Source organism: Lytechinus variegatus, chromosome 16 (assembly GCF_018143015.1).
Source record: "Lytechinus variegatus isolate NC3 chromosome 16, Lvar_3.0, whole genome shotgun sequence".
NCBI lineage: Eukaryota > Metazoa > Echinodermata > Echinoidea > Temnopleuroida > Toxopneustidae > Lytechinus > Lytechinus variegatus.
In genome coordinates this window covers 28018317-28043067 of record NC_054755.1, presented here as the reverse complement: position 1 = coordinate 28043067, position 24751 = coordinate 28018317, and the positions used below count along the sequence as shown (strand labels likewise).

Here is a 24751-nt window from a genome sequence, read left to right as displayed (position 1 = left end):
TAAAAAATTATCACAGAAATTTCTGTAACAAGACTTTGTGAAACGGGACCCAGGTCTAGTTCTTGTATCAACTATAAATTGCTTTGTTTAGTTAAAATTGTTGTACCACTTGTAATTTTGCAACTATATTTTCTTGCAACATCCCCAATTCTATATTAAAAGCTCTGTGTCTTAAAGTGCAACCTCCTTCCTTGCTTATCATTGACTGCTCTATAAAATGGCTCTGTACATATTATTACTTTATTTAGTCACCTATGATATTTATGCTAATTAACAAAACATACCAGCTTTGCTTTAATCATCAATTTCCAGTACTCGGTATTCATTTGTTCCTGAGATTTCTAGCGACAGAGCCCCAAAGTCGTACCAAGATGCTACCATTTGGTCAACTACATGTATGTATCTGTAAGTTTAGTTGATTTACATTATACATACATAAGAAATTCATCATACATGTACATTTGATTTTGAACAAGGAAATAACGTAGTCAAAGCATTAGACCTTAGGGGAGTATTCCCTTTCAGTCCTTAAATTAGGACTATCACTCGGAAGTTACATGTATTATGGATTTTTTAGAAAAGAGAATAAAGATGAAAGATGCGGAACGAATAAAGACTAAAAAATGAAAATATGTTTTAAGGATTGGCAGCTTTGATTTTTGAAAAGAATACCCTTGCATCTGTGTGCATCAGTAGAAAAAAGTAAAACTCTTCTGCTAGGCAGACTCGCCGTAAATATCAAAGATACATTCACATTAATCAGCAACAAAATCTGTTTGGCAAACATTAATAGCGATAATAAATTTATGATATACATGTTCATGTAGGCAGCCTTGCAATATTTGTTTAAAATAACTGAACATTTATAGCAGTTGCTACTTTTCATACAGTAAAATTATGTCAAGTTCTGTCATATAACCAGTCATTCTTGCCAAACATTAAATCATCTATGTACAGAACAAAGGCACATAATTTGCCAACACTTGGCAAGCTTCTGAAAGTGAAACTATATTATGATCATCACTCAGAATTAATATGGCTTTCCATCTTGCATATATTGCCAATGCAAGAGACATTTAGCAAGATCTTGTTCATGACCTAATTAATGATATCCATACAAGTACATGCTTTGCATATAAATCTGGTTCGTGGTGAGAGCCAATGCATCTTTTATTCCATAGAATGTTCCCTTGGAATACGTTCATGTACATGTAGGTCATAACTTCGCTTTTGCTGCTTATACAGTACTTACATACATGCATGTAGAGCATATTATATACAGCAGTAATAAGGATATAACAATTGCCATTTATTATTAGATTTACATTTAGATTGCTTCCTGCTATAAATGGGAAGATTCTATTCTCTTAATGTCAATGTATTGTTTTTCCTTTCTGTCTCTCTCTGTTGTGCCCTAATATAGAGGACCATACCCACCAATCCTCTGTTGCCGTTCCTTCCGATCCTACCTCAGAACCTCTTGGTCCCCAACAACCTGTCTCACTGCACCCCTCTTGCACCCCCTAGTGACCAAACAATACCTTTAGAGGGTGAGGCGCAAATGCCTTCTGAGCAGTACCCCTCACTTGTGACACACATATCACATGATCAACAACAATCTGAAGACACAGCTCTTAAAGTGTCTGCTGAAATTGCTATTGATTCATCAGTTCTAGCCCAATTAGAAACAGAATTACAAGACATTGCCACTCCAGCAGAGTCTGAACATGATGTTCATGTTAAAACAGAAGAAATCAAAGCAGAAATACAAAATGAAAATACCAGTGACTTTGAAAATATGCAAACAAAAGAAGCAAATGCCTCAGACACTTCACAATCTGACGGTTCATCCACAAGGGCACGCACTAAGAGATCTGCGTCTATAGAAATGTTTGGCTCTTTCTTCCCTGAGCAGAATGTAAAAGTGGGTTCTAAGACCAGAAACAGAGGGGGCCCTCAAGGGATGTATGTTCCTGGAGCAAGGGTGAAAAGGTCAGGATCAGTAGAAATGTTTGGCTCGTTCTACCCAGCTCACAAAATTGGAGCTGATTCAGTTTCTGGAAATAGTGGAAATCTGCAACGTGTTTCTGTTCCAGGAGCAAGGGTAAAAAGGTCAGGATCAGTAGAAATGTTTGGTTTCTCTTTTCCAGAAAAGAAAAAAGATGAAAATGTAGAAGATGATTTTTCAGATACTGACAGTGTGAAGAGTGGTAGTATGCGCAGATTCTCTATACCCCAAGCACGCACTACAAGGTCAGGATCAGTGGAAATGTTTGGGTTTTCTTTCCCTGAAAACAAAAACGAGGATGGTTCAAATATGAGGGAAAGTGACAAATTGCCAAGGTTTTCCGTTCCTCAGGCAAGGGTTAAAAGGTCTGGCTCTGTAGAGATGTTTGGGTCCTTCTATCCAGTTGGCAAAGAGCCCAGGGAGAGATCGAACAGTGATGCTAGTCAAAAGAGCGATCAGCTTGAACCAAAGTCTGTTCCTTATGCACGAGTTAAACGGTCTGGGTCTGTCGAAATGTTTGGGTCCTTTTACCCAAGCGACAAGGCGGGAAGAAGCACAGAGGTTGTTGAGGATGTTGAAGAGAAAAATGGATGTCAATCCTCTTGTGAGAAACCTGCCATCATGAACCAAGGTAGTGCTTCATCACTGCATGCTATAGTGGAAGCTGATGATGATCGTGCAGGAGTACAAGATGGGACAGATACAGGAGGAAGAACTAGACTGCAACCATTGCATGTTCCAAGAGCAAGGGTAAAGAGGTCAGGTTCAATAGAAATGTTTGGCTCATTTTACCCTCCTCAAAATGCTGGAGCAGATTCAAGGTCTGGGGCAAGCGGGAAGCTCTCTCCCATCTCTGTACCTGGGGCTCTTTCCATCTCTGTACCTGGGGCACGGGTAAAGAGGTCAGGGTCTGTTGAAATGTTTGGTTTCACTTACCCCGAGAAGAAGCAAGATGAAGGTATTGAGGATGATTCTCTAGAAAGTGATGCTCGTAATCGTGTGGTGCGACGATTTTCTATTCCTCAGGCACGTACCACAAGATCTGGCTCAGTAGAGATGTTTGGATTCTCTTTCCCTGAAAAGAAAAATGAAGGTGATACAGATGAAGACATCCCTGATAATGCAGTTGAAAGGAGAAGTGAAGTCCGAAGATTCTCTATCCCCCAAGCACGTACTACCAGGTCTGGTTCAGTAGAAATGTTTGGCTTTTCTTTCCCTCAAAGTAAAATTGGTGAAGGTGAGAATGCAGAAAACACTATGAAACACCAAAGTAGATGTCCATGGGCAAGAGTGAAAAGGTCAGGTTCTGTTGAAATGTTTGGATTCTCTTACCAAAAGAAGAAATCAGATGCAAGTTCTGGTGGGAGAGATCGCTCAGAGAGTGAAGGTAGCAGTGACTCTATGCAACGGTTTTATGTGCCCCAAGCACGCACCAAAAGGTCTGGGTCGGTAGAAATGTTTGGATTCTTATATCCTGAAAACAAAATCGCAGAAGGATCGAATGGAGGCCGTCTACGACCAAAGTTTGTTCCCAGAGCTCGAGTCAAAAGGTCTGGGTCAGTTGAAATGTTTGGCTTCGGCTATCCACCAGACAAAACCGAGGGAGGTTCAGAAGATATTTCTGATGGTGATAATCAAAGTATTGTCCGACGCTTTTCAATCCCTCAAGCACGTACCACAAGATCAGGGTCAGTTGAAATGTTTGGATTCTCCTACCCTGAGAAGAAAAGCAATGAAGATCAACAGGATGATGATGAAGATTCTGATAACGTCAGGCGAGCAAGTGGGGAAATGCGAAGATTTTCTATACCCCATGCACGCACTTCAAGGTCAGGGTCGGTGGAAATGTTTGGATTTTGTTATCCTGAAAAGAAAGATGATGGTTCAGAGCATGAACAGGGTAGTAATTTGCGACGATTTTCTATCCCCCAAGCAAGGGTAAAAAGATCCGGGTCCTTAGAGATGTTCGGTTTCTCTTATCCTGAAAATAAAAATGGGTCAGGTTCAAGTGTTACAGGAAGTGGCAATCTGCCAAGGTTTTCCATTCCCCATGCAAGGGTTAAAAGGTCTGGGTCTGTTGAAATGTTTGGGTCGTTCTATCCAGCTGCTAAAGATTCCAGGGAGAGATCAGACAGCGACGAAAGTCAAAAGAGCAATGATCGTGATCGAAGATCTCTTCCCTTTGCTCGTGTTAAAAGGTCTGGATCTGTAGAGATGTTTGGGTCCTTCTACCCATCTTACAATAGTGGAAGAAGCAGAGCGAATAGTGACGGTAGTGATCAGGATGATCTTCAAACTTCCTCTGTGCAACCTGATGTCTCAACCACAAATGACTCTTCAGTGTCTTTGCTTCCCATTGGTGAGGCCGATGATGATCATGTAGAGGAAGAGCTACCCGCTTCCCCACAACCAACTCCTGATGATTCTAATGAAGCAAATGCAGAAGACTTTATAGATGATTCCATTGCTAGACCTCGTACTGTACGATCAGGGTCTGTGGATATGTTTGGATTCATTTATCCGGAGGATCAGAATGTTAGTGAAATTCAAAGAAGGCCATCGCAGCCAATTGTGGTTCCACAGGCTAGGGTTAAAAGGTCTGGATCAGTAGAAATGTTTGGCTTTTCATATCCTGAATACAAGAATGGTGAAGCTTTAGACACTGCTGCTGGTGGAGATAATCAATTAGAACAAGTCCCAATGGCAAGGGTTAAGAGATCAGGATCAGTAGAAATGTTTGGGTTCTCATATCCAGCAAGAAAAGGTGCTGAAGATTCAGAAGATAGCGAAAACTCAGATAGTTATGGTCAAAAGAATAGTCAAGTTAGAAGGTTTTCTATCCCTCAAGGACGGTCTAAAAGGTCTGGATCTGTAGAAATGTTTGGCTTCTCATTCCCTGAAAAGAAAAGTGAGGAAACCCCAGAAAGTGAACCTCAATTGGAAAGTGAAGGTCAAAATCACAGTCAGGTCCGCCGCTTCTCTATTCCGCAAGCACGCACGACTAGGTCAGGTTCGATTGAAATGTTTGGATTCACCTTCCCAGAAAGCAAAACCGATGATGAAGGACAAAGGGTCCGTTGTCAAGTCAAGTCTCCTTGGTTTAGAGTAAAACGGTCAGGGTCAGTAGAATTGTTTAGTGGTTCATTTACAGCACACAAGAGGGTTGGGCTTTCAAACAATGCAGACAATGTAGATCAAAATACTGATAACCAAAACACCTCTGTTGAGCCTGACGATATCATTGCAGAAGATGAAGCAGAGCATGCAGAAGAAGAGCGACCAGCTTGTCCTAGAAATTCAACTGGGCTCCCTGCTGAAACATTGTCCCACCTTGCCACCATGGCAAATTTATCCTCAGAATTTGAGTCAACTCCTGAATCTGACCTACCAACCACCCAAGTCCTTGAACACTCCAACCCACAAACGGACAATACACAACAAGCAGAAAAAGAACACACAGAGTCCAAAAATTCTCAAGACCTTACACAAGCTCCTAGAAAAGATTCTGAGTCAATCAGCAGTGCTGATTTTGTCATGATCCAACATGACGATTTCTGGAAAGAAGTGAAAAGAGATTTACCCAAGGATGGGGGTAAAGAGAAAGATTTGGAGAATGTCAGAGAGGGGAAAAATGATGGAGAAGCTGTATCACATAGTGAGCTTCCAGGAAATCAAGAAAGTGATCGAAATGGTAAAACTTCATAGAACAAAATTAACAAGTTATTTGTATATATGCATGTGCATGAAGATATACACCTATAACTTCACTCTATCATCATGGTCATAACTGATTATAACAAAATATGACGAGAATACCTGAATGCAACTGAAATCCTTCAAATTTTCATCATAAAGAAATTAAACCTTGTCTGGGTATAAGGACAGTTGGAATCAGTTTTCAGTAGAATCTGCAGATTCTGGGTGTCACAAAGATTTATTTTGAATCATGCAGAGAAAAAACTTCAACATGTGATGTTTGAAAATGTTATTTTTGCTTCAAAAAAAAAACTTTATCTGATCTTTTCCCAAAATGATTCCTCAATTTATCAATACAGTTTTTGTCTTGAGCGAGACTATTCAGGCGCCTCTTTTCCGACGGCGGCGTCAAAATCAAACCTAAGGTTAAGTTTTTGAAATGACATCATAACTTAGAAAGTTTATGGACCTAGTACATGAAACTTGAACATAAGGGTAATCACGTATAACTGAACATTCCGCCCTGGTTTCAGGTCACATGACCAAGGTCAAAGGTCTTTTAGGGTCAATGAACTTACATGTAGACCATGTTGGGGAATCAATATCAAAATCTTAAACCTAACGTTAAGTTTTTGAAATGTCATAACTTAAAAAGTATAAGGACTTAGTTCATGGAACTTACACATAAGGGTCATGAAGTATTTCTGAACATCCTGCCAGAGTGTCAGGTCACATGACCAAGGTCAAAGGTTGTTTAGGCTCAATGAACTTTGGGCATACCAGAGGTATTTTTTTTTACTTTGCATTGTATCTTTAAATTTTTATGGAGGTAGTTCATAAGACTTGGACATAAGAGTAATCAAGTATCACTTTTTTGCCATGGTTATTCCATATTATTCTGTACTTAATTTCATCCTTAACAATTCTGGGTCACTATTTATCCCTAACAATCCACCAATTACATTTTTAACCCAGACATTTTTTTTTATATTTCTCATTAACAAACCCTTATTACATGTAGGTGTATGTCTTATATATTCTTGTATTGGATGCCTATTTCCTTATCTACTGTGTATGAACATAGTTTATTTTCATCTCATATGTGTATATTGAAAAGTATTACTCATTATTACCTCATAGTGTATATGTACATGTACATTGTATGTAGGCCTACATGTATGCATGGTAATTGATATTCAGTCAGAGCAAATATGGGTGTCTGTATCTCTGTTGCCTCTCTTGCTATTCAGCCATTTTCTCCCCTTTTTTTTGGGGGGGGGGTGGAGTTATAGCCACTTCCACATACTGAGTGTATGAATGTAACAACTGCCGGTTAAAAAAAAATTCTTGCAAAATGAATTTTTATTTAGATTTTACCGACAGTTGGTCTGTTCATGCTTTAACTTTTTGGTTTGTTAAAAAATTCTGAGAGTGTATAAGCTAGATAGAGACTGTAGTTAGGGTCATTATCTGTTTCATCCACTGATGCTTGTTGAAATTAGAATTTGATCATTTGAATGGAAGAATTGAAACAATCATGTTTTTTTTTTCTAATATAGGTCTTCAAACACTAATATATCATATAAAAAATATTCAAAGATTTTGAAAATTATCACATTCCATGCTCCAAAGTGATATGAATTTTGACAGTTTGGTCGTGAATATTCAATAAATTTTGAAAACCTTTCTTGATAATGAAATTCAATCATCATGAACCATAGATATTTATAAATGTATCACTTTATCAGGATTACTTGCTTACTTTGTCTTTTCTTTGATTAAATTTTTTTGAAAACTCATTAACATTATTCTTTGATGAATTTTCGCAAAATTTTCAGTAAGATCTTTCTCTAATTTTCTGCTTTTATTAGTTTAAATACTAGTGGAATTCCCTTTCAATTTATTTATCTTAGGCTGCGTTTCTCAACTTTTCCCAGTTAGAAACATGTTTACCACTCTCAAAATGTGTTTCCATGGAGCTTTAAAAAATAATTGCCCGTGCTAATCATCTAATTGCAAAGTAAAAAAAAAACAACAGACTTGTCAGTGTACAGCTTCATTGCCCGGGAGAAGGGGTCGCGTATAAAGGCTCATGTTTTTTTCGCAATGTAGCTGTGTATACTTGGTTTGGCCATGGAGCTCCATGGTTTGGCGATCATCAAGTATTCTCTGAAAAAGAAAATGGGTGGAAGTGATCATAGAAGTATTAAAATCACCACTGCAAAAATGTGTTTCTGGCTCAGACAGGTCATGGATTGCACAAATGTTTGCAAAATCTTCAAAAAGATTCTGGAACCCTGTTATCAATACAAATGCATTCATAATCTAAAAAAGTACCCTGAAAGTCTTAAACCCAGTTTGAAACATAATCCTAGCAGAGAAATCAGGTGATAAATATACCCTTATGTGTATATTTTGCTTGGAATGGAACACATGTTATTAATCAATATCACTAATTATATTGACAAGTACTTCCATAAGAAGGTTTTTAATAGAGGTCCCACATCTAAAGAATCACAACCTTTGAACTTTAAGAATCTGCTGCACTCTTCGTATAAGAGTAGGGAGAAATCTTGGAAATGCAGACGGGATCGATGGTCCTCCTGTACTCCTCCAATTTCAGTTGGGGGGGGGTGGGGTGATAGAGTTTACTCACATTGATTCACTTTAATAGCTCTTTTATCTTGGACATAGGTGATGCTAAACAAATAATTATAATGATGATAATGTTGTAGGTAATTATAAAGACTAAATGATTATACTACAAAATAGTTACTAACTGATATCACTGGTTATATTGACAAGTAAGAAAGTAATGTCTAGAGAGAATCACCAACTTTGAGCATTAAGAACCTGCTGCACTCTTCGTAAAAGAGAAGGGAGAAATCTTGGAAATGCAGACCGGTGTAGTGGTCCTCCTGTACTCCTCCAACTTCAGTGGGGGGGGGATAGAGTATACTCACAGTGATTCACTTAGCTCTTTTCTCCAGGACATAAGTGATGCCAAACAAATAATTATAAAAATGATATTGTTATAGGTAATTATAAAGACTAAATGATTATACTACTAAATAGTAGACTAGATTTTTACTTGCACAAACAGCACAATGTTTTATAAGCACCAACAAGTATGCACTGCAGATGAGCACCCAAGATATTTCCTTAGCACTTCATCCTGACTTATGGATCCTGCTGAGTATTGTCGTATAAGTAGAAGTATGAAATTTATTTTTGTAAGTTTCTCTGATTCATTCTTAATACATTTTCTACATCACTGTCACATGTTCCACCCTAACCATCGTATACATTCGTAATTCCGAAGCTTTGTTATTCCGAAGGTTTGGATATTCCGAAGGTTCCTTAATCTGAAAGCGAAATAAGGTTCGTTGTTCTGAAGGTTCGCTAATCCGAAAACGGAATAAGGTTTGTTGTTCCGAAGGTTCGTTTATCCGAAAACGAAATGGGGTTCGTTGTTCATTTCGTTTTTGGACTAACGAACCAACTGAATTACTAACCTCATTTAGTTTTTCCGCATTAACAAACCTTCGGAATTACGAACCTCATTTCGTTTTCGGACTAACGAACCTTCGGAATTACGCCTATCATTTTCTTTTCGGATTAATGAACCATCGGAATTACGCCACAAATGTTCGGATTAACGAACATCGAGGTATAGGCAATTTACGTGTTTCGGAATTACGAACCTTCAGAATAAAGAACCTTCGGAATTACAAAGTGCAACCTTAACCGTCACCCTAAATATATTCTTGAATCTATTAAATCAGAAACTAAATGCTAACTTGGGATAATCCATGTTTTTTGTTTTTTGTTTCACCTGCGCAGTGAAGTGAGACTAGGGGCTATTATTTATGTCAACAGTAAAGACATTGGCATTCAAGTTATACATAACCAATTAATGTATCCCAGATGGTCTTTTTACAGAAAATCTTATGATGTTTTTTATTCATTGATTTTCCAAGTATTTTGGGTGTTATCCCACAAAGGTGAGCTCTATGAATACCAGTATGCCCATGGCACTGTTTTGTCATAGCTTTCAAAACTCAAAATGTTGGTAATTGTTAGATAGCAAAGAAAGTCTTACAAATATGCAGATCATATTTTAGCAGACTTCAAAATATGTTGAATTCTTTGTGCTTACATTGTGGAAGAACTTTATTTTAGTTGGGATGTCTGACTACACTGGCATACCCCCCCCTGCCCTTAAAAAAATAATTTAACCTAAGATATATTTATCAATGCTAACTAAACAAGATGTCAGCAATTTATACCATCGACAAGCACTTAATTTTTGCAATTTCTTGTAAATTTCGGCATTTTCTACTGCTTGGACCCAAGATTTAGTAAAGAGTGGTACAAGTCACTTTGGCGAGATACTGTTTCCCGGATAAGACACATGAATACCACTTCAGGGCCATATTATTTTGCACAATACTTGGCCTCTCAAAAGTATTTTGTTCTACTCCGACTTGATGCGCTCCTGGATACTGTGCCGTTTCTCAAATTACCTGGTCCATGATAAGACAAACAGAACAAAACACATAGCATTTGTAAACAGTTCAGCCTTACATAGAAAATTGACACACAGGTCGTGTGGTCCAGTGGTTAGAGCATTGGACTCATAATCGCAAGGTTGTGAGTTCGAATCCCAACTCTGCCATTGTCTCCACTTTGATAAAAAGGCCCAAGAGTGATATCTGTCGTCTGTTACGTCAGCCACTATGACTGATTAACCTAGACGTGAAATGTTTCCAAGGTAATTGGTTATATACCAGCTTGGCATTTACCAGCTAAAAATGCTGTCCTGCCGAGTTCCTACGGCAGTTACCACAAACAGAAACAGAAACAAACAGAAACAGACAGAAGCACTTTGGACCTGCAAAATAGTTTGTAAAGATGGGTTGATAAAAAATGAAAGTTTTCTTGAGGAGTCCAGACTCCAGAGAGGCATTCTTCTGCGCTGGGTCGACCCAGGATTAAGAGGAGGTGCAGCAGTGAGGCAGTGATATAGGGATGAAGAGAGAGTGGTTCAAAGATGGGAAGATTCAGGGGATCAACATTGACAGAAATGGTAATAATTCTTGATTTGTTTGAATAATAATATTCCGCTCCAATATAGCATTAACATTGTTTTAAAATGTTTTAGAAAAAATACCTCTGTCATATTGAATAGAGGAAAAGCAAACCATCCAAGCGGGGGAATTTGTTATGGAGGCCTAAAGATAGACTTTTGACAAGGAATTGTTACTTGGCTATATTCTTTGTCAAGTAGTGGCTGGAAGGAGACCAGCAGTCAAAGAAGAGAGCTGGCGAAGATCAAGATAAAGACTTTTGTCAGAACCTTGCGTTCACTGCTTGCTGTGAATTATTCATGAGCATGCTGATGCGCCATTCTGCACTATTGATGCTGATGACGTCATCCCGGCGGGTTAGAGGCACTGATCTGTATCCAGTATCAGTGGTACAGGGTCATACGGGGTTCAATACGAACGATGCTAGCTGATCGGCCGCTACCTTTCAGGTAGAGATTGTGAGACGGTAATAGTGGTTAAAATAATAAATCCAAGTCGAGTTCCTAAAGGCACTGACTGACCTCGCATCTCTCGCACTACCCGGCCTTTCACGACTAATCGTTTTTTAATCGATAGGCATTTAATATAATTATAACAATTCAAGTCCTTGTTTGAAAGATTCCTTGATGAATGCCTTATACATCATATCACCTAACAATGATGGTTGCCAATTTGACAACTCACCAAAACAGTTGATGAATTCAGGTTCATCCTGTGCTCCTTTCAGTGAATAAATTTACGATTTTGGTCAGTAATTTACATCGTGTGTTTTTTTTTACAACACTTGAACATATTGACAACAGAAGTTATGGCCATTATTCCACTAGTTAATTCAAAAGTCTCAAATGAGACCAATAATGGCATTTCTAGCTTTTCTTCATAGTTTCCATTCATTTAGATCATTAAGATGGGGCGTGGTCTGGCCCCAAAGCATTACCCATACAAGATTTGTAATCATTCCATCAGTGATCAGTACCTTTAATTTTAATCAAGATATGCATTCTTCTTAAAGTCTAAAGCCCAAGGTTTGCTATTGGCAGAAAGAATTTGTATCAAATATTCTATACATATGTAATGCTGGGATTTGAATCACCTGTTGTGTTTTCAAACCGGCCTAATCTCTACCAATATTCCACGCTAACATACTTCTTAAGATAAGATGCACTGTTTGTAATGTGTTTGTGGAACCGTAAAATATGCATGTAAAGATGCTCTGTGTGCCATATCACCAAGCGTAGCGATTGATGGTACGCCTCATTCTTACGATTGATGATCGTGCGTGATCAATGGCGGGTGTCAGCTGTGTGATTGATTGCTGAGCCTTGTGTAACTCCCCCCCCCAGGGAAATACAGGTGACTCATCCCAATGCATTGGGAGTTAAGCTGCTTCATGAATTTCTAATCATCAGATACAGTCAGAGTGTCTGAGATGGTTGTGCCCTTGTGGAATTTACAGGTAGTGTAGTGTTTTCAAAAAATTCAAGGTGGAAAGAAACCAAGACCCCGTTCTCACTACACTTTCTAACACTAGTTTACTGGAAACTGGTTCAGGAAACCAGTTTGGAAGAGTGCTTTGCTTGTGTTCCAATTTGATCACCCAAAAGTTGTTTTCAAAATTACTTCAAGTAAAGCGATCTTAATGTTACGGGTACGCTCTCAGTGGGGTGACATGTTTCTTGCGAAATTGGAAACCGCAGCTTAGGCATTCAACACACACAGTGTGTGGAGTAGTGCGCTAAAGTGTGCGAAGATCGCTTTCTGAATAATGGTTGTGTCCTCACGCTAAAACCAGTTTAATGCCGCAAAGTGATCTTGACAACTACATCGCGATGAACCAGTTTGGAAGATCGCTTCGAGCGTTCTCATTACACATTAAACTAGTTTTCAGTTTCACTAAACTAGTCTTAAGATAGTAGTGAGAACAGTGTCCAAGTTGTGTTCATGAACACTTTATATGTATGCCTCATTTACATTTTCTAAGATCATCATACATGGATTAGTCTATGATATTTTGGTGGCATTGTAGGTGCTATGGGGCCATGGGCTACAATATTTCTGTTTACATTTACTTATGGGCCATTGTACGTTGTCTTGTGTTTTACATTGTAGAAAGAGGTGGTACTGAGATTGAACGATGTCCCTCTGCTACGATAAAGCAAAAATTACTGGCATCAAATGTTAGAAGGGGGCATAGTTTAGTAGCACTTGCACACGCTGACACTCTCTTGCTCTACAATATGCCACTGGATGGTTTCAAACTGCCTCGATCACAAAGGCAGTGACATAAATTTTTGTTCTAATGATTTAAAATTCAGGAAAAATTAGCCTACTCAATTTGAAATCACGATTATTTAGATTTTATAATTGCGACATCACAGTTGTTTGCATTTAAACTTGATGGCTCGTTATCAAGAAAATTCCCCTCTTTGTATTGTTTTGATTGACTCTAATGAACTCAGGGTCATTACCAATATCTCTTGGATGATTGCCAAGTTAGCATGTCAACTATCCTTATCATGTTTACAGTATATGAAAGTACCAGGGGCAGCACCATGGGGGGGGGGGGCTGGGGGCGGCCCCCACTGATTTTGTTTTCAAAAGAAAAAAAAGGAGGAAATGGTGGATTAAAGGTAGAAAGAAGATCTTAAAATGGGAGATTTGGGCTGTGTAACCCTGTAATATCACTAAAATTCTATTAAGATAAAAAAAATGACATCACATTATGAATCCTCTTCACCCCCCCTCATCCATCCAACATCCCTACCCTTCCCAAATCTGTTTAATCTGGGTTTAACCTCTCGCCACTTCAAATGAACAGGTAAAATTCATAAGTTTCGTCAGGCATACTCAGTTCTCTTTAGAAATGTACGTTGAAGTGCAGTATGTTCACATCAGACAAAGATTGAGGTTCAAGGGTGAACCCAACCTTGGTTACCAAACTGATCATGTGAAAGCAGAAAATTGTATTAAGACATTTTCTGTTGTTTGAAAAGTTATAAGAGACTTTCTCAAATTTGTAATTTGCAGAGTAGGATTATTAGTAGTGCCAGGGAATTTTTTCCATTTAGTCACATACTTATCAGGAATTTATGGATTTTCTCCTAAGCACCTTTATCCTCAGAACAGTAACAGTTTTTTTCTTTGAAAATGAAGGCAGCGATCTGTATAGCTGGTTGCCCAATTCCTATTGAAATGTTGAAGGTTATTAGCAAATGTAAATTGATTTTAGTATGTGACTGTATGGAATTGCAACGATTATCTGATTGTGTTTACCTCTAATGACTTTAGAATGAAGTTTGAAAGCTGATATCCACAGGGAAGTACTGAACTGTGCTTGTCAAAGAAATCAAGAGCTATAAAGATGGCTGACTGATATACTCTTATCAGAGCTCTGTATCATTTCAAGTGAAGTTGTTGCTTGAGATCAACTAGGGATTGGATCAACAGTGCTTGAACATGCCTGGATGTTCGGCATATCAAACATATATACTTGTAATGCCCTGTTTCTACTATTGTGCAATCCGTTACGAATGCCACGATATACATGTACCTCCCGTAACCAAAGATACTACAAGGGGAAGATGGGACACTTTGGCGATTTTTGAAACGCTCGATAAAATGCTCATGGGGAAGGACGCCCACTAGCGTCAAGCAAGTAAACCAGGCAAACCATTGCACATTGTCACGCTGCTGTGTATAAAACATGGGGAAAATGAGAGAGGGGATTTTTGAGAGGGCACAAGGGCGGCGCATGGGAATAACTCCACCTTTTATTACTCAGAAACCTCTGAATATATTCATCTCTAATAAAAAAAAAGAAAATTGAAGGAAAAAAATCTTAAAATGTTCAAATATTCTATTCCTTCACTCCACCATTTCTCTCATATGTTTTGTACACAACCAGATCGCGATACGCAAAGGTAAAAAGAGGTTGCTACTTAACGCTGTGGGGCGCTCTTCCCGAGCGTTTCATTACGCTGTCTATGTATTGTCCGATCTTCCCCTTGTAGTATCTTTGCTGTAACTAATTCCCAGAATTTTTAACCATTCAAAATTTTCTGCAATCAGTACGATTGCCACAAGTACATGTATTAAATCTGATACGATCTGACACGAGTGTCACACGACCACTATGATTATTACGTGATTAAGATCACTAATTCAATCATGGAGCGATTGTGAAAATGGGAACTAAATTTAGGTATTTCAATTTGGACAACACAGAATCTTTCAGAGAATTTGAAAGCTGCAGGTTGATCTGCAAAATCTAGATGACAAAGCGTCCTTGGATTAGAATAACCATCAGTTGTGATGATGAAACTAATTAGTGGTGTGCGGCTCCAACGTTTGGAGCGTCCATGTGAGGCAAGGCATAATTAGGCAGTAAGGTACTGTATATCATGTATGTTGATGCCATTCTAATTAAGTTAGATTTCTGGATATATTCTGACATGGTGAAATTGAAATGTAAAGAGCGAAATTGAAGATGTAAATTGTAATAATAAGAATGGATAACTCAATAAGATTAATAGTTTGACCACTTCTGAATATTGTGCTGAGACTCTTAAAACTGTGTGTGCATATGTATTAATATAGTTTCAATGATGGATTGTAACTACCAAATACATGTATCCTATTTATTTCTAAACATGTTTTAGCTAATGGAGCTAATAGTAATCACGCTGTAACTGAGGAAACAACAGAACCTGTGGTCAGAATTGATGTTCCAACGGTGTCTGTCACGGTCCAAATCAGAGATCCCAAAGATGAAACAGCCGTTGATGGACAAGCTGCTTCAAATGCAGCGGAAGCGGAAGATCAGGTTTCTGATATGCCGCCCTCTGCTGTGCAAAGACGGGTCAAGGGTGAAGCAAGTGCCGACGAGAGCAAACGAAGATCGCTGATGCTGTGGGTAGATCCAGATCTGGTGCAGACGGTTCGACCCGACCAGAGTACAAAGAGTCCACAGCATTCGCCGGAAGACATCCCTTCGGATCTGAAGAGGCTGAAGAAGGTTATAAGGAAGGAGCGATGGGCAAGTGAAACAGAACATGAGGTGATTAAATCTTAGGTCCTATTCACAAATATAAAGAGAAACTAATTAAGGTCATATGGTTTCAAAATAACTCATTCTACCGTGTAATTAAATAGATATAAACGACAGTGTCTATTCCTTTTGCTCTTTCTAACTGACATCCCCTTAAGTGTAAGAACTTGTTAGAGTTTGGCTCTGAAATCTCAAATGTGTAAGGTTCAGAGGAACATTTGGTTGCTCTGAACCCCCGGTAATCCCTGTATAAATGCACAGAATCAAATAGTCAAAGGGTTATGAATAGCTTGTTTGAAGGGCTTTTCAAATCAAACTTTTAACCATATCAGCTGAATTACCCATAAGAACAGGGTTTTAAGTTACCCAAGGCCATTGCCATGGGTGCCATATTAACTGGCCTTCGTGCCCCTCTAATTGGTCTTTGAGGTTTGTTCTATCCTGTAATTTAAAAATGTGGTCTTGAAAGAACCATTGATTGGATAGTTGTTATTGAAAGAAGTTGGAACCTTGTTTTTGTTTTGCTCAAGACGGATTCTGTCTTTTATGATCAGGTTCGCAAGGAGATGTGGAAGAATCTTTGTCTCCAGAACAGCGCAGGAGCATCTGTGTCCCATGTCTACCAGGAAGTCGAAGAAGGACTCTTTGGGAAAGGGCCAGACTCAATTGGTAAGTTCGCTTGATGAATTTCATAATTGTCTATCATGCAGAAATCTTTTTTTTGAATGCTTATATAAAAAACAATATTTTGAGCCCCCCTATACCAACAGGTGAAAGTAAGCAAGTGGGTGGATGGGTTGGGGCGTATGTTTCTGTTTATATGTAAATGTTGGAGATTAGTCATTTACAGGGAAATCATGATTATGATGCAATTGTATGTTTCATATATTGGTGTGTGGTATTGTGCATTTGTATCTGAGTGATCTGTGTATGCTTGTGTACAGTGGGAGTGGGTTGATACGTGCACATTTTGGTACATTGGTGTTTAGGTGAGGGTGATCCATATGCATGTGGGTGTTGGTGTTGTTGGGTTGTTTGTGTGTGTGTGTTTTTATGAGTGATGCACTTTATGAGTCTAAAGTTGGTTTGTGAGGGTTTTTATGGTCTAGTTTTTTTGTCATTAGTACTTGCAGGTGCGTGTTGATGGGTATATGTGAGAATTAATTTACTTCACTATGAGGATGTCTGTATGCGTGTTATACAATGTAGCATAATTTTATGCATTTAAAGTTGATGTGTTTATTTCAATAATCACGTTTGTTGGTGTGGATGTGTGTTTATGAATGATTGATTTCATTATTGTAAATATGTGTGTGTGTGTTTGAATGATTTAGTTCCTCAATTTGTCTAAGTAGAGGTGTGGGTGTGTGTTTATTTCTGGTTTAATTTATTGTCTGAGCGAGTGGGTTTGTGAGTGATTTGTATATTTGCCAAGGAGGGGGTGTGGGTGTGGGTTTGTGTATGAATCAGTTTCTTTGTCTAAAGTGGGTGTGAGTGTGGGTTTGTGTATGAATCAGTTTCTTTGTCTAAAGTGGGTGTGAGTGTGGGTTTTTGTATGAATCATTTACTTTGTCTAAAGTGGGTGTGAGTGTGGGTTTGTGTATGAATCAGTCTCTTTGTCTAAAGTGGGTGTGAGTGTAAAGTGGGTGTGAGTGTGGGTTTGTGTACGAATCAGTTTCTTTGTCTAAAGTGGGTGTGAGTGTGGGTTTGTGTATGAATCAGTCTCTTTGTCTAAAGTGGGTGTGAGTGTGGGTTTGTGTATGAATCAGTTTCTTTGTCTAAAGTGGGTGTGAGTGTGGGTTTGTGTATGAAGCAGTTTCTTTGTCTAAAGTGGGTGTGAGTGTGGGTTTGTGTATGAATCAGCTTCTTTGTCTAAAGTGGATGTGAGTGTGGGTTTGTGTATGAATCAGTCTCTTTGTCTAAAGTGGGTGTGAGTGTGGGTTTTTGTATGAATCATTTACTTTGTCTAAAGTGGGTGTGAGTGTGGGTTTGTGTATGAATCAGTTTCTTTGTCTAAAGTGGGTGTGAGTGTGGGTTTGTGTATGAATCAGTCTCTTTGTCTAAAGTGGGTGTGAGTGTGGGTTTGTGTATGAATCAGTTTCTTTGTCTAAAGTGGGTGTGAGTGTGGGTTTGTGTATGAAGCAGTTTCTTTGTCTAAAGTGGGTGTAAGTGTGGGTTTGTGTATGAATCAGCTTCTTTGTCTAAAGTGGATGTGAGTGTGGGTTTGTGTATGAATCAGTTTCTTTGTCTAAAGTGGGTGTGAGTGTGGGTTTGTGTATGAAGCAGTTTCTTTGTCTAAAGTGGGTGTGAGTGTGGGTTTGTGTATGAATCAGCTTCTTTGTCTAAAGTGGATGTGAGTGTGGGTTTGTGTATGAATCAGTTTCTTTGTCTAAAGTGGGTGTGTGAGTGTGGGTTTGTGTATGACTTGGTGTCTTTGTTGACGTGGATGTGTCATTGTTGGTTTGTTTGATTTTGTTCATTTGACAAAGTGAGTGTGGGTTTGTGTATAGTTACTTCATTTATCCAACTCAGGTTGTGTACGTGTGGGTTTGTGTGTTGTTTAAATGGATGTGTGATGTGGGTTTATGTGGCTTTAAGTACATATGTCTCTGTGTATGTGGATTTGTGTCTGAACTAGTTTATCTTATGAAGATGATGTGTGGGTGTGCGTTTGTGTGTGTGTGACGGTGGTTTAGCTCATCTGTTTTTGTCACTTCCCTATATGGAAGTGAGCAAGGGGCTCAGGCTTCTTCTGCCCATGGTCCTATTTCAATGGGTAAAAAGTCCTCTGATCACCTTTGCTAAGCTTTATTTCATCAACAATATACTCACAGATAATGAGCCGATTTCATTTTATTTTGAAGATAACCTTGTAACATTTATGTCCAGGGTAAAAAAGGTTTTGAAATTCAAGAGCTAGAAACTTTGCAATATGTCTTGTGCTGTCCAAGTAGTATAAGTTTGAAAAACAAACACCCAATCATATTTTGCTAGACTTTGTGATCTGAGCAATTCATCAACAATGTACTTACAGGTGATTTCACCATTTGATATGAGGTTATTTTTAAGAAAACAGAAAGCAAATAACATACATACATACATGTAGCTTGTCCCATACTTCCCAAGTAGAAAGAATTTAGGTAAAGCAAACAACTATCATATTTTGTCAGACTTTGTGATCTACTATCTTAAGTTTTATGAATGTTTGTTTGTGCGTGAATAGAATACAAAAAAGAGAATTCAATTTGAAATGTTTACCAAACATGATTTGTTTTGAGTACCCACAATTTGTTCCTTTTTTTAACGATTGGTTTTTGTTGGTGTGATCCAGTTTTCAAGACTCTGTACCAACTCATGTCAGTGTTGGCCCATTTAGGCCACCATAACCATCATATATTTTTTTTTTACTTGGCCTGAAAAAAATGAAGAAAACATCAAAATGTAAATGAAACTTATAAACAAGTTAAATGGTTCTGGCAGTACTTTCTAAAACTAAAACCCCACAATCTATACAAGTTAATACACAAGGAAAAGATTTGAGCTTATGAATGCAACACCTCGGAAATTAAGACAAATAAAGAATGCTACAAAAATATCTTCATGGTTTGTGCACAAGAAGTGTAAACTTATAGATTGAGTCTGGATCCTACTACACAATTTCAACGAGTTACCAGGGTTCCCAGCCCATCAGGGAAATCTGGGAAAATTATTTTGCTTTCTTTCAGTCAGGGAAAAATCAGGGAATTTGATTTAAAAAATACCTAAAATCAAGGAAAAATGCCCCAGATCACCAGATGAAAGAAAAATCTGAATTTTGATTAGCCCAAAAGAGAAAAGCACGGTAGTCAGTAAAGGCCACCGCACACCTTATGACCCGACTGGTCGGCGACTGGCTTGCGACTGAGTGAGGGGAGATGAATCGCAAGGCAGTCATAAGCCTCGACACCGCACACATTGCGATCCGATCTGTGACTCACGCATGCGCTTTTTGCTTTTTGGCATAGCATCTGAAAAATTGCGCTTACTACTGCGTATGCGTGTTGTTTATCATAATACGCGTCATGCAACTCTGCTGTCTGATTGGCTGGAGGTTGGATTGAGCTTGCGACCCAGTCATAAGGATTCGACATGTCAAATCCTTCCGATTTTCCTTGCGACTTGTCTCTGACCGGTCTGCGACGCTCAAGCTGACAAGAGCTGTGACGTCACATCTCCCCTCACCCAGTCGCAAGCCAGTCGGCGACCGGTCGGGTCGTAAGGTGTGCGGTGGCCTTTAGACTGTTATATTGTTGCATATCAAAACAGCATCCATTGAATGACTGATTAGGGTGTTTATTTAGTGTAGCCTCGCTCCCTGCAGTACAGTTTTTATACTGAAAATACATGTGATTCACTGCAACAACTTAGATAACATGTGAAACTGGGAATTTGTTTAAATCAGGGAATTTTGAAACTTCATCAGGGAAAAATCAGGGAATTTTGTTTTCTTGAAAAACTGGGAACCATGAATTACAGAACTGAGGTATTATCAATCTCACATTGACATAGGAATAGATTTTAAGATCAATCATTGAGTTTGTGTTCTGCTGCTTCGGGGCCCTGAGAAACACTATCCCATAGCTGAGTCAGATCTCAAGTGCAGATAAAACATCAAACCACACGGTGGACGGAAAAAGTGAATATTTCACCTCAGCGTTCTTTCAGTTTCACTCATTCCTCTGAAAGACATAAACAGGAAAACATTCAAACCAAAGGATTTATACTTAGAGCAATGGTAAATAATGAAGTGCATTTTTTTTATCTTGCAACTTTTCCAGATAAAAACAATCTGGAGATAGTTTGTAGTGGAGATTCTTTTATCAGGATATTTTGGTGGCTTAATCCATTGGCAGATCTAGCCATGTTCGATGTAATGGTATTTCTGGGGCTCTTATGTGTGTGCAAACTAGGACCCGGTTCCCATTACCGCCCCAAAACTAGTTCAACGTGTAATGAGAATGCTCGAAGTGGTCCTTGAAGCAATCTTCCAAACCGGTTCTGAAAAATCACCTTAATTTTGCGTGAAATCTATGACCCCACTGAGTGCATTCCCGTAGCAAGAAGACCGCTTTACGTGAAGAGGGTTTTGAAAACCACTTTTTGGTTGATCAATTGGAAACGCTAGCAAAGCGATCTTCCAAACTGGTTTCCTGAACCGGTTTCCACTAGATTAGATTTCGGAATGTAATGAGAATGGTGCCTAGTTGACCCCTAAAAATTTGTGTGTCAAAAAAATATGTGTCATTGGTCCAATTTTTTTCCATGCGTAAGTTTCTTATTTATGAGTTTTAACAGAAGGAAGTGGACTTGATCACTCTGTCCTGGGGAGCAATTTATGAAGAAAAAGAAAGATCGAGTCATAATTACTGACAGTTGTTATAAGCTACTGAAATCATTGCATCTGATTAGTTCTGAGCAAATTTGTCAGTGAAACTTGCATCATGAAACATACTCCAGTAGTATATGGGAGAGGAACCCTTTGATATAATGTAACCCTAGGAATGATAATCTGTTGTTTAATCCGGACCCGTAGCACAAATTTTTAAAGCGATTAATTTATAATTTAAAAGAGTAATTCTGATCGGTTCCTCGTCAGTCTACTGATCAAAATGCGCACGCAACAATGATCTTGATAGACCGTTTGATTTAGTGATTAATCACTAACCTTGGTTTTACTTGGCAGTATAGGTGCTTCTACACACTTTTTCACGCTTGTAATTTCCCCCTTAAGAATGTTCCTGAAAATCAGGTAGAATTTGTTATCAAAATTTTGAGAACACTCATAGTACATGTATGAAGTGATTGTGTTTGCATCAGCACTTTCGTATGAAAGTAAGATAGACATCACTTTCTGAAATTGCCTCCTGGTTCTTTCTATATTTTTACACTCCAATGTTTCACAAGTATTGGTTTTCTATTCTTGTTTTTCCCTCAGACCCATCATCCATCACCCTACCCAGCTTTGTGGACCCTGACCACTCTGCCGCCTCCTACGCCCTCAAGTCGGAGGGTCAAGCCCGACTCAACCGCCTCCTCTGCGTACTCGCCGACACAAGACCCGACATCCTCTTCTGTCCACTGCTGGCGCCTTTGGCTGGCATGCTTCTGCATTACATGAGTCCGGAAGAGGCCTTTGACAGTCTCTCGGCGCTCCTAGGAAGCACCCGCTACAAGTTCTTGGAGGTGTCCTGGGTGGAACACGAATCCTTCAGGATCAGTTTTGAGAAGCTGGCTGCAAGGTTTGCGGTAGGTTGGCAATCCTTTCTGCAATGATATTAAGTTATAAATACAAGCTGGCTGCCAGATTTGTGGTAGGTTGGCATTTTTTTCTTGGCAATTTTTTTTGCAATAAACGTGACTGCAACCATGATTACAATCACATTATTATCCTTGCTATTATATTTATTCTTGATCATACTGTGATACCAACAGATACAAGCTGGCTGCAAGTTTTATGGTGGGTTGACAATCTCTTCTGCAATAAATGCAGATCCAATCATGGTTACAATCACTTTTATCTTAGCTCTATAGTCTTAATCATACTTATGGTAATTAGGAGACATTACTCTAAAATTCTATTTCACATCAAGCATAAGTCCTTTGATTGAACACAAATTTGTCGTTGATTTAGGTTTGATTGCAACTCAGTTTTCTTGCAACGCCCTAGTCACGCCTTATTTTACCAAAGCTTTAGATGGGCTTTAAAGGGGAAGTTCACCCTGACAAAAACATTATTGTAAAAATAGCAGAAAAAATAATAAAAAATATTGCCGAAGGTTTGAGAAAAATTCATCAAATAATTAAAAAGTTATTAGAATTTCAATTATATGATTTGTGACGTCATATGCGAGCAGCATTCCTACATAGCGAATGGTAAAAAATCAATGAAATGTCATTTTCTCAGAAAATTGAAAATGGTTTTCACTGTATCTTTTGTATATCAATAGACAAATCATTTCACACCCGATCATGAAAAGAAAACAAAATTAAGTCTTCAGGAACCATACAAAATTTGAAATTCATGCATTTTATATTATATAACACATGGGGCAGCTGCTCGTTTATGATGTCACAAATCCAAAACTTTGAACTCTAATAACTTTCTTACTCTTTAACGGATTTTCCTCAAACCCTCACCAATATTTTTTACTATTTTTTCTGCTATTTTGAAAACAAAGTTTTCTTCAGGGTGAACTTCCCATTTAATTATACTTATGGTAATTAGGAGACATTACTCTAAAATTCTATTTCACATCAAACATAAGTCCTTTGATTGAACACAAATTTGTCGTTGATTTGGGTTTGATTGCAATTCAGTTTTCTTGCAACGCCCCAGTTACTCCTTATTTTACCAAAGCTTTAGATGGGCTTTAAAGGGAGAATGGCTTTGCCGTTTTCTTGTAAAATACATTTGGCAGCATAGGCCTATTATGAATGATAGATACATTAAAAAACTAGATGTGGCCCTGAAACTTGGATACAGTATATGTTTTTATAACCATCTTGAGTAAATTGTATCCTTCTCATTGAAATGATTGGTTTTGGGGTCACAGTTTATGTCAACATTGTTTGAGTCAATCTACATAATTTACATGACAAGTCAAACTGAAACTATTAATCAAATTTTGTTAGACATCTGCAAGTGATGAATAGGTCATTCTGCACTAATATGGTGATCTATTTATCTTGTGCATGCAATATAGATTATACAATTATGGTTTTGGTTTTGGTTGTTTCATTTGAAATGAAAAATTAGATAGAGTTTGTTCTGTCATACCCTATGTATACACCTACTGGATCAACAAGACAAAGTCATAGGTCAGGTGAATGTACTTTTGCTTTTACCCACAATGCCCTATGACTGCCTAATTTGATCTTTTTTTTCTTCCAAATTTAAGAAAAGGAGCCCAAAGCCATAAATAAGTTCAAAATTAATGATTTTAAAAGTTATTGTTGGATTATCTGGTGGTCTTAAAGCATAAGAATGATTTTTTTTTTTTGGGGGGAAGTGGGTGGGGTCTTGGTAACAATGTGATCCTCTGTCCTACATGTACACATTTATGTTTGTAGTCTCACTAGTCTGCTATGAACATGAAGTGGGGGCGTCTTGGGCCAGTGGTTAAGAATCTTGTCTTTCAATGAGAGGGGCGTGGGTTCAAATGTTTTCCTTCAGCAAGCGCCTTTAGCAGCTGGAGCTACAGCCGGGGTAGTATATAGTGCGCCATTGAATAGGAAACTAGATAAATTGGCTCCTCATTAATGCTATATGTTATTATTATTATTATCATCATTATTAACTTAAATTTCTAGGGATCTGTCTTTCGGTGACAAGAAAGAAAGGAATGTTCTTCATTGACTATATAATACTTTCAAGGATACATGGACAACAAATAGACATTTCATGAAGTCAAAGGTGAAATGTGAATTTTAAGCAAGTTTGGGGGAGATTTTTTCCATAAAGTCAAAACATTTGTCAAAATGGAAAAAATGGCTATGCTTTTTGAGAGCTTGATATGTATGAAAATATTAACTAACAAAGGATGATTATTTGAATTAGCCTAGAAAAATGACATTCAAAGGTGAATAAATTCAGAAAATGACATTTTAAGTGGAATTACTCTTTTTTCAACTTTGTATAAAAACCATATTATATTATAAGATTTGTTGCCTGTAAATAATTGATAGCTATTTTGAACAGATAGAAACTTTAATGAATATTTTTTAACTCAATATATTGAATTTTTGGTAGGAGTTTTTTTTTATCATAAAAAATAAAAACTATGATACATGTAAATGTTTTGTTTTATACATTATTAAAAATAAAGTCAAGGATATATCACAATGTGGAGGCTATAAGTACATGTATCTGTC

The 24751-nt window shown here is 38.1% G+C and overlaps 1 protein-coding gene across 1 annotated transcript in view; it reads left to right on the top strand.

Annotated features, from left to right (window-relative positions):
- The window catches only part of LOC121429529, a gene marked incomplete at its 3' end in the record, with an annotated part of 47054 nt that overhangs the window by 5540 nt on the left and 16763 nt on the right, over positions 1-24751 (top strand). Inside the window, 5 exon segments of the mRNA XM_041626588.1 lie at positions 1424-1523; positions 1525-5699; positions 15453-15850; positions 16396-16510; positions 21816-22126. Of these exon segments, the coding sequence (XP_041482522.1) occupies positions 1424-1523; positions 1525-5699; positions 15453-15850; positions 16396-16510; positions 21816-22126 (5099 nt within the window).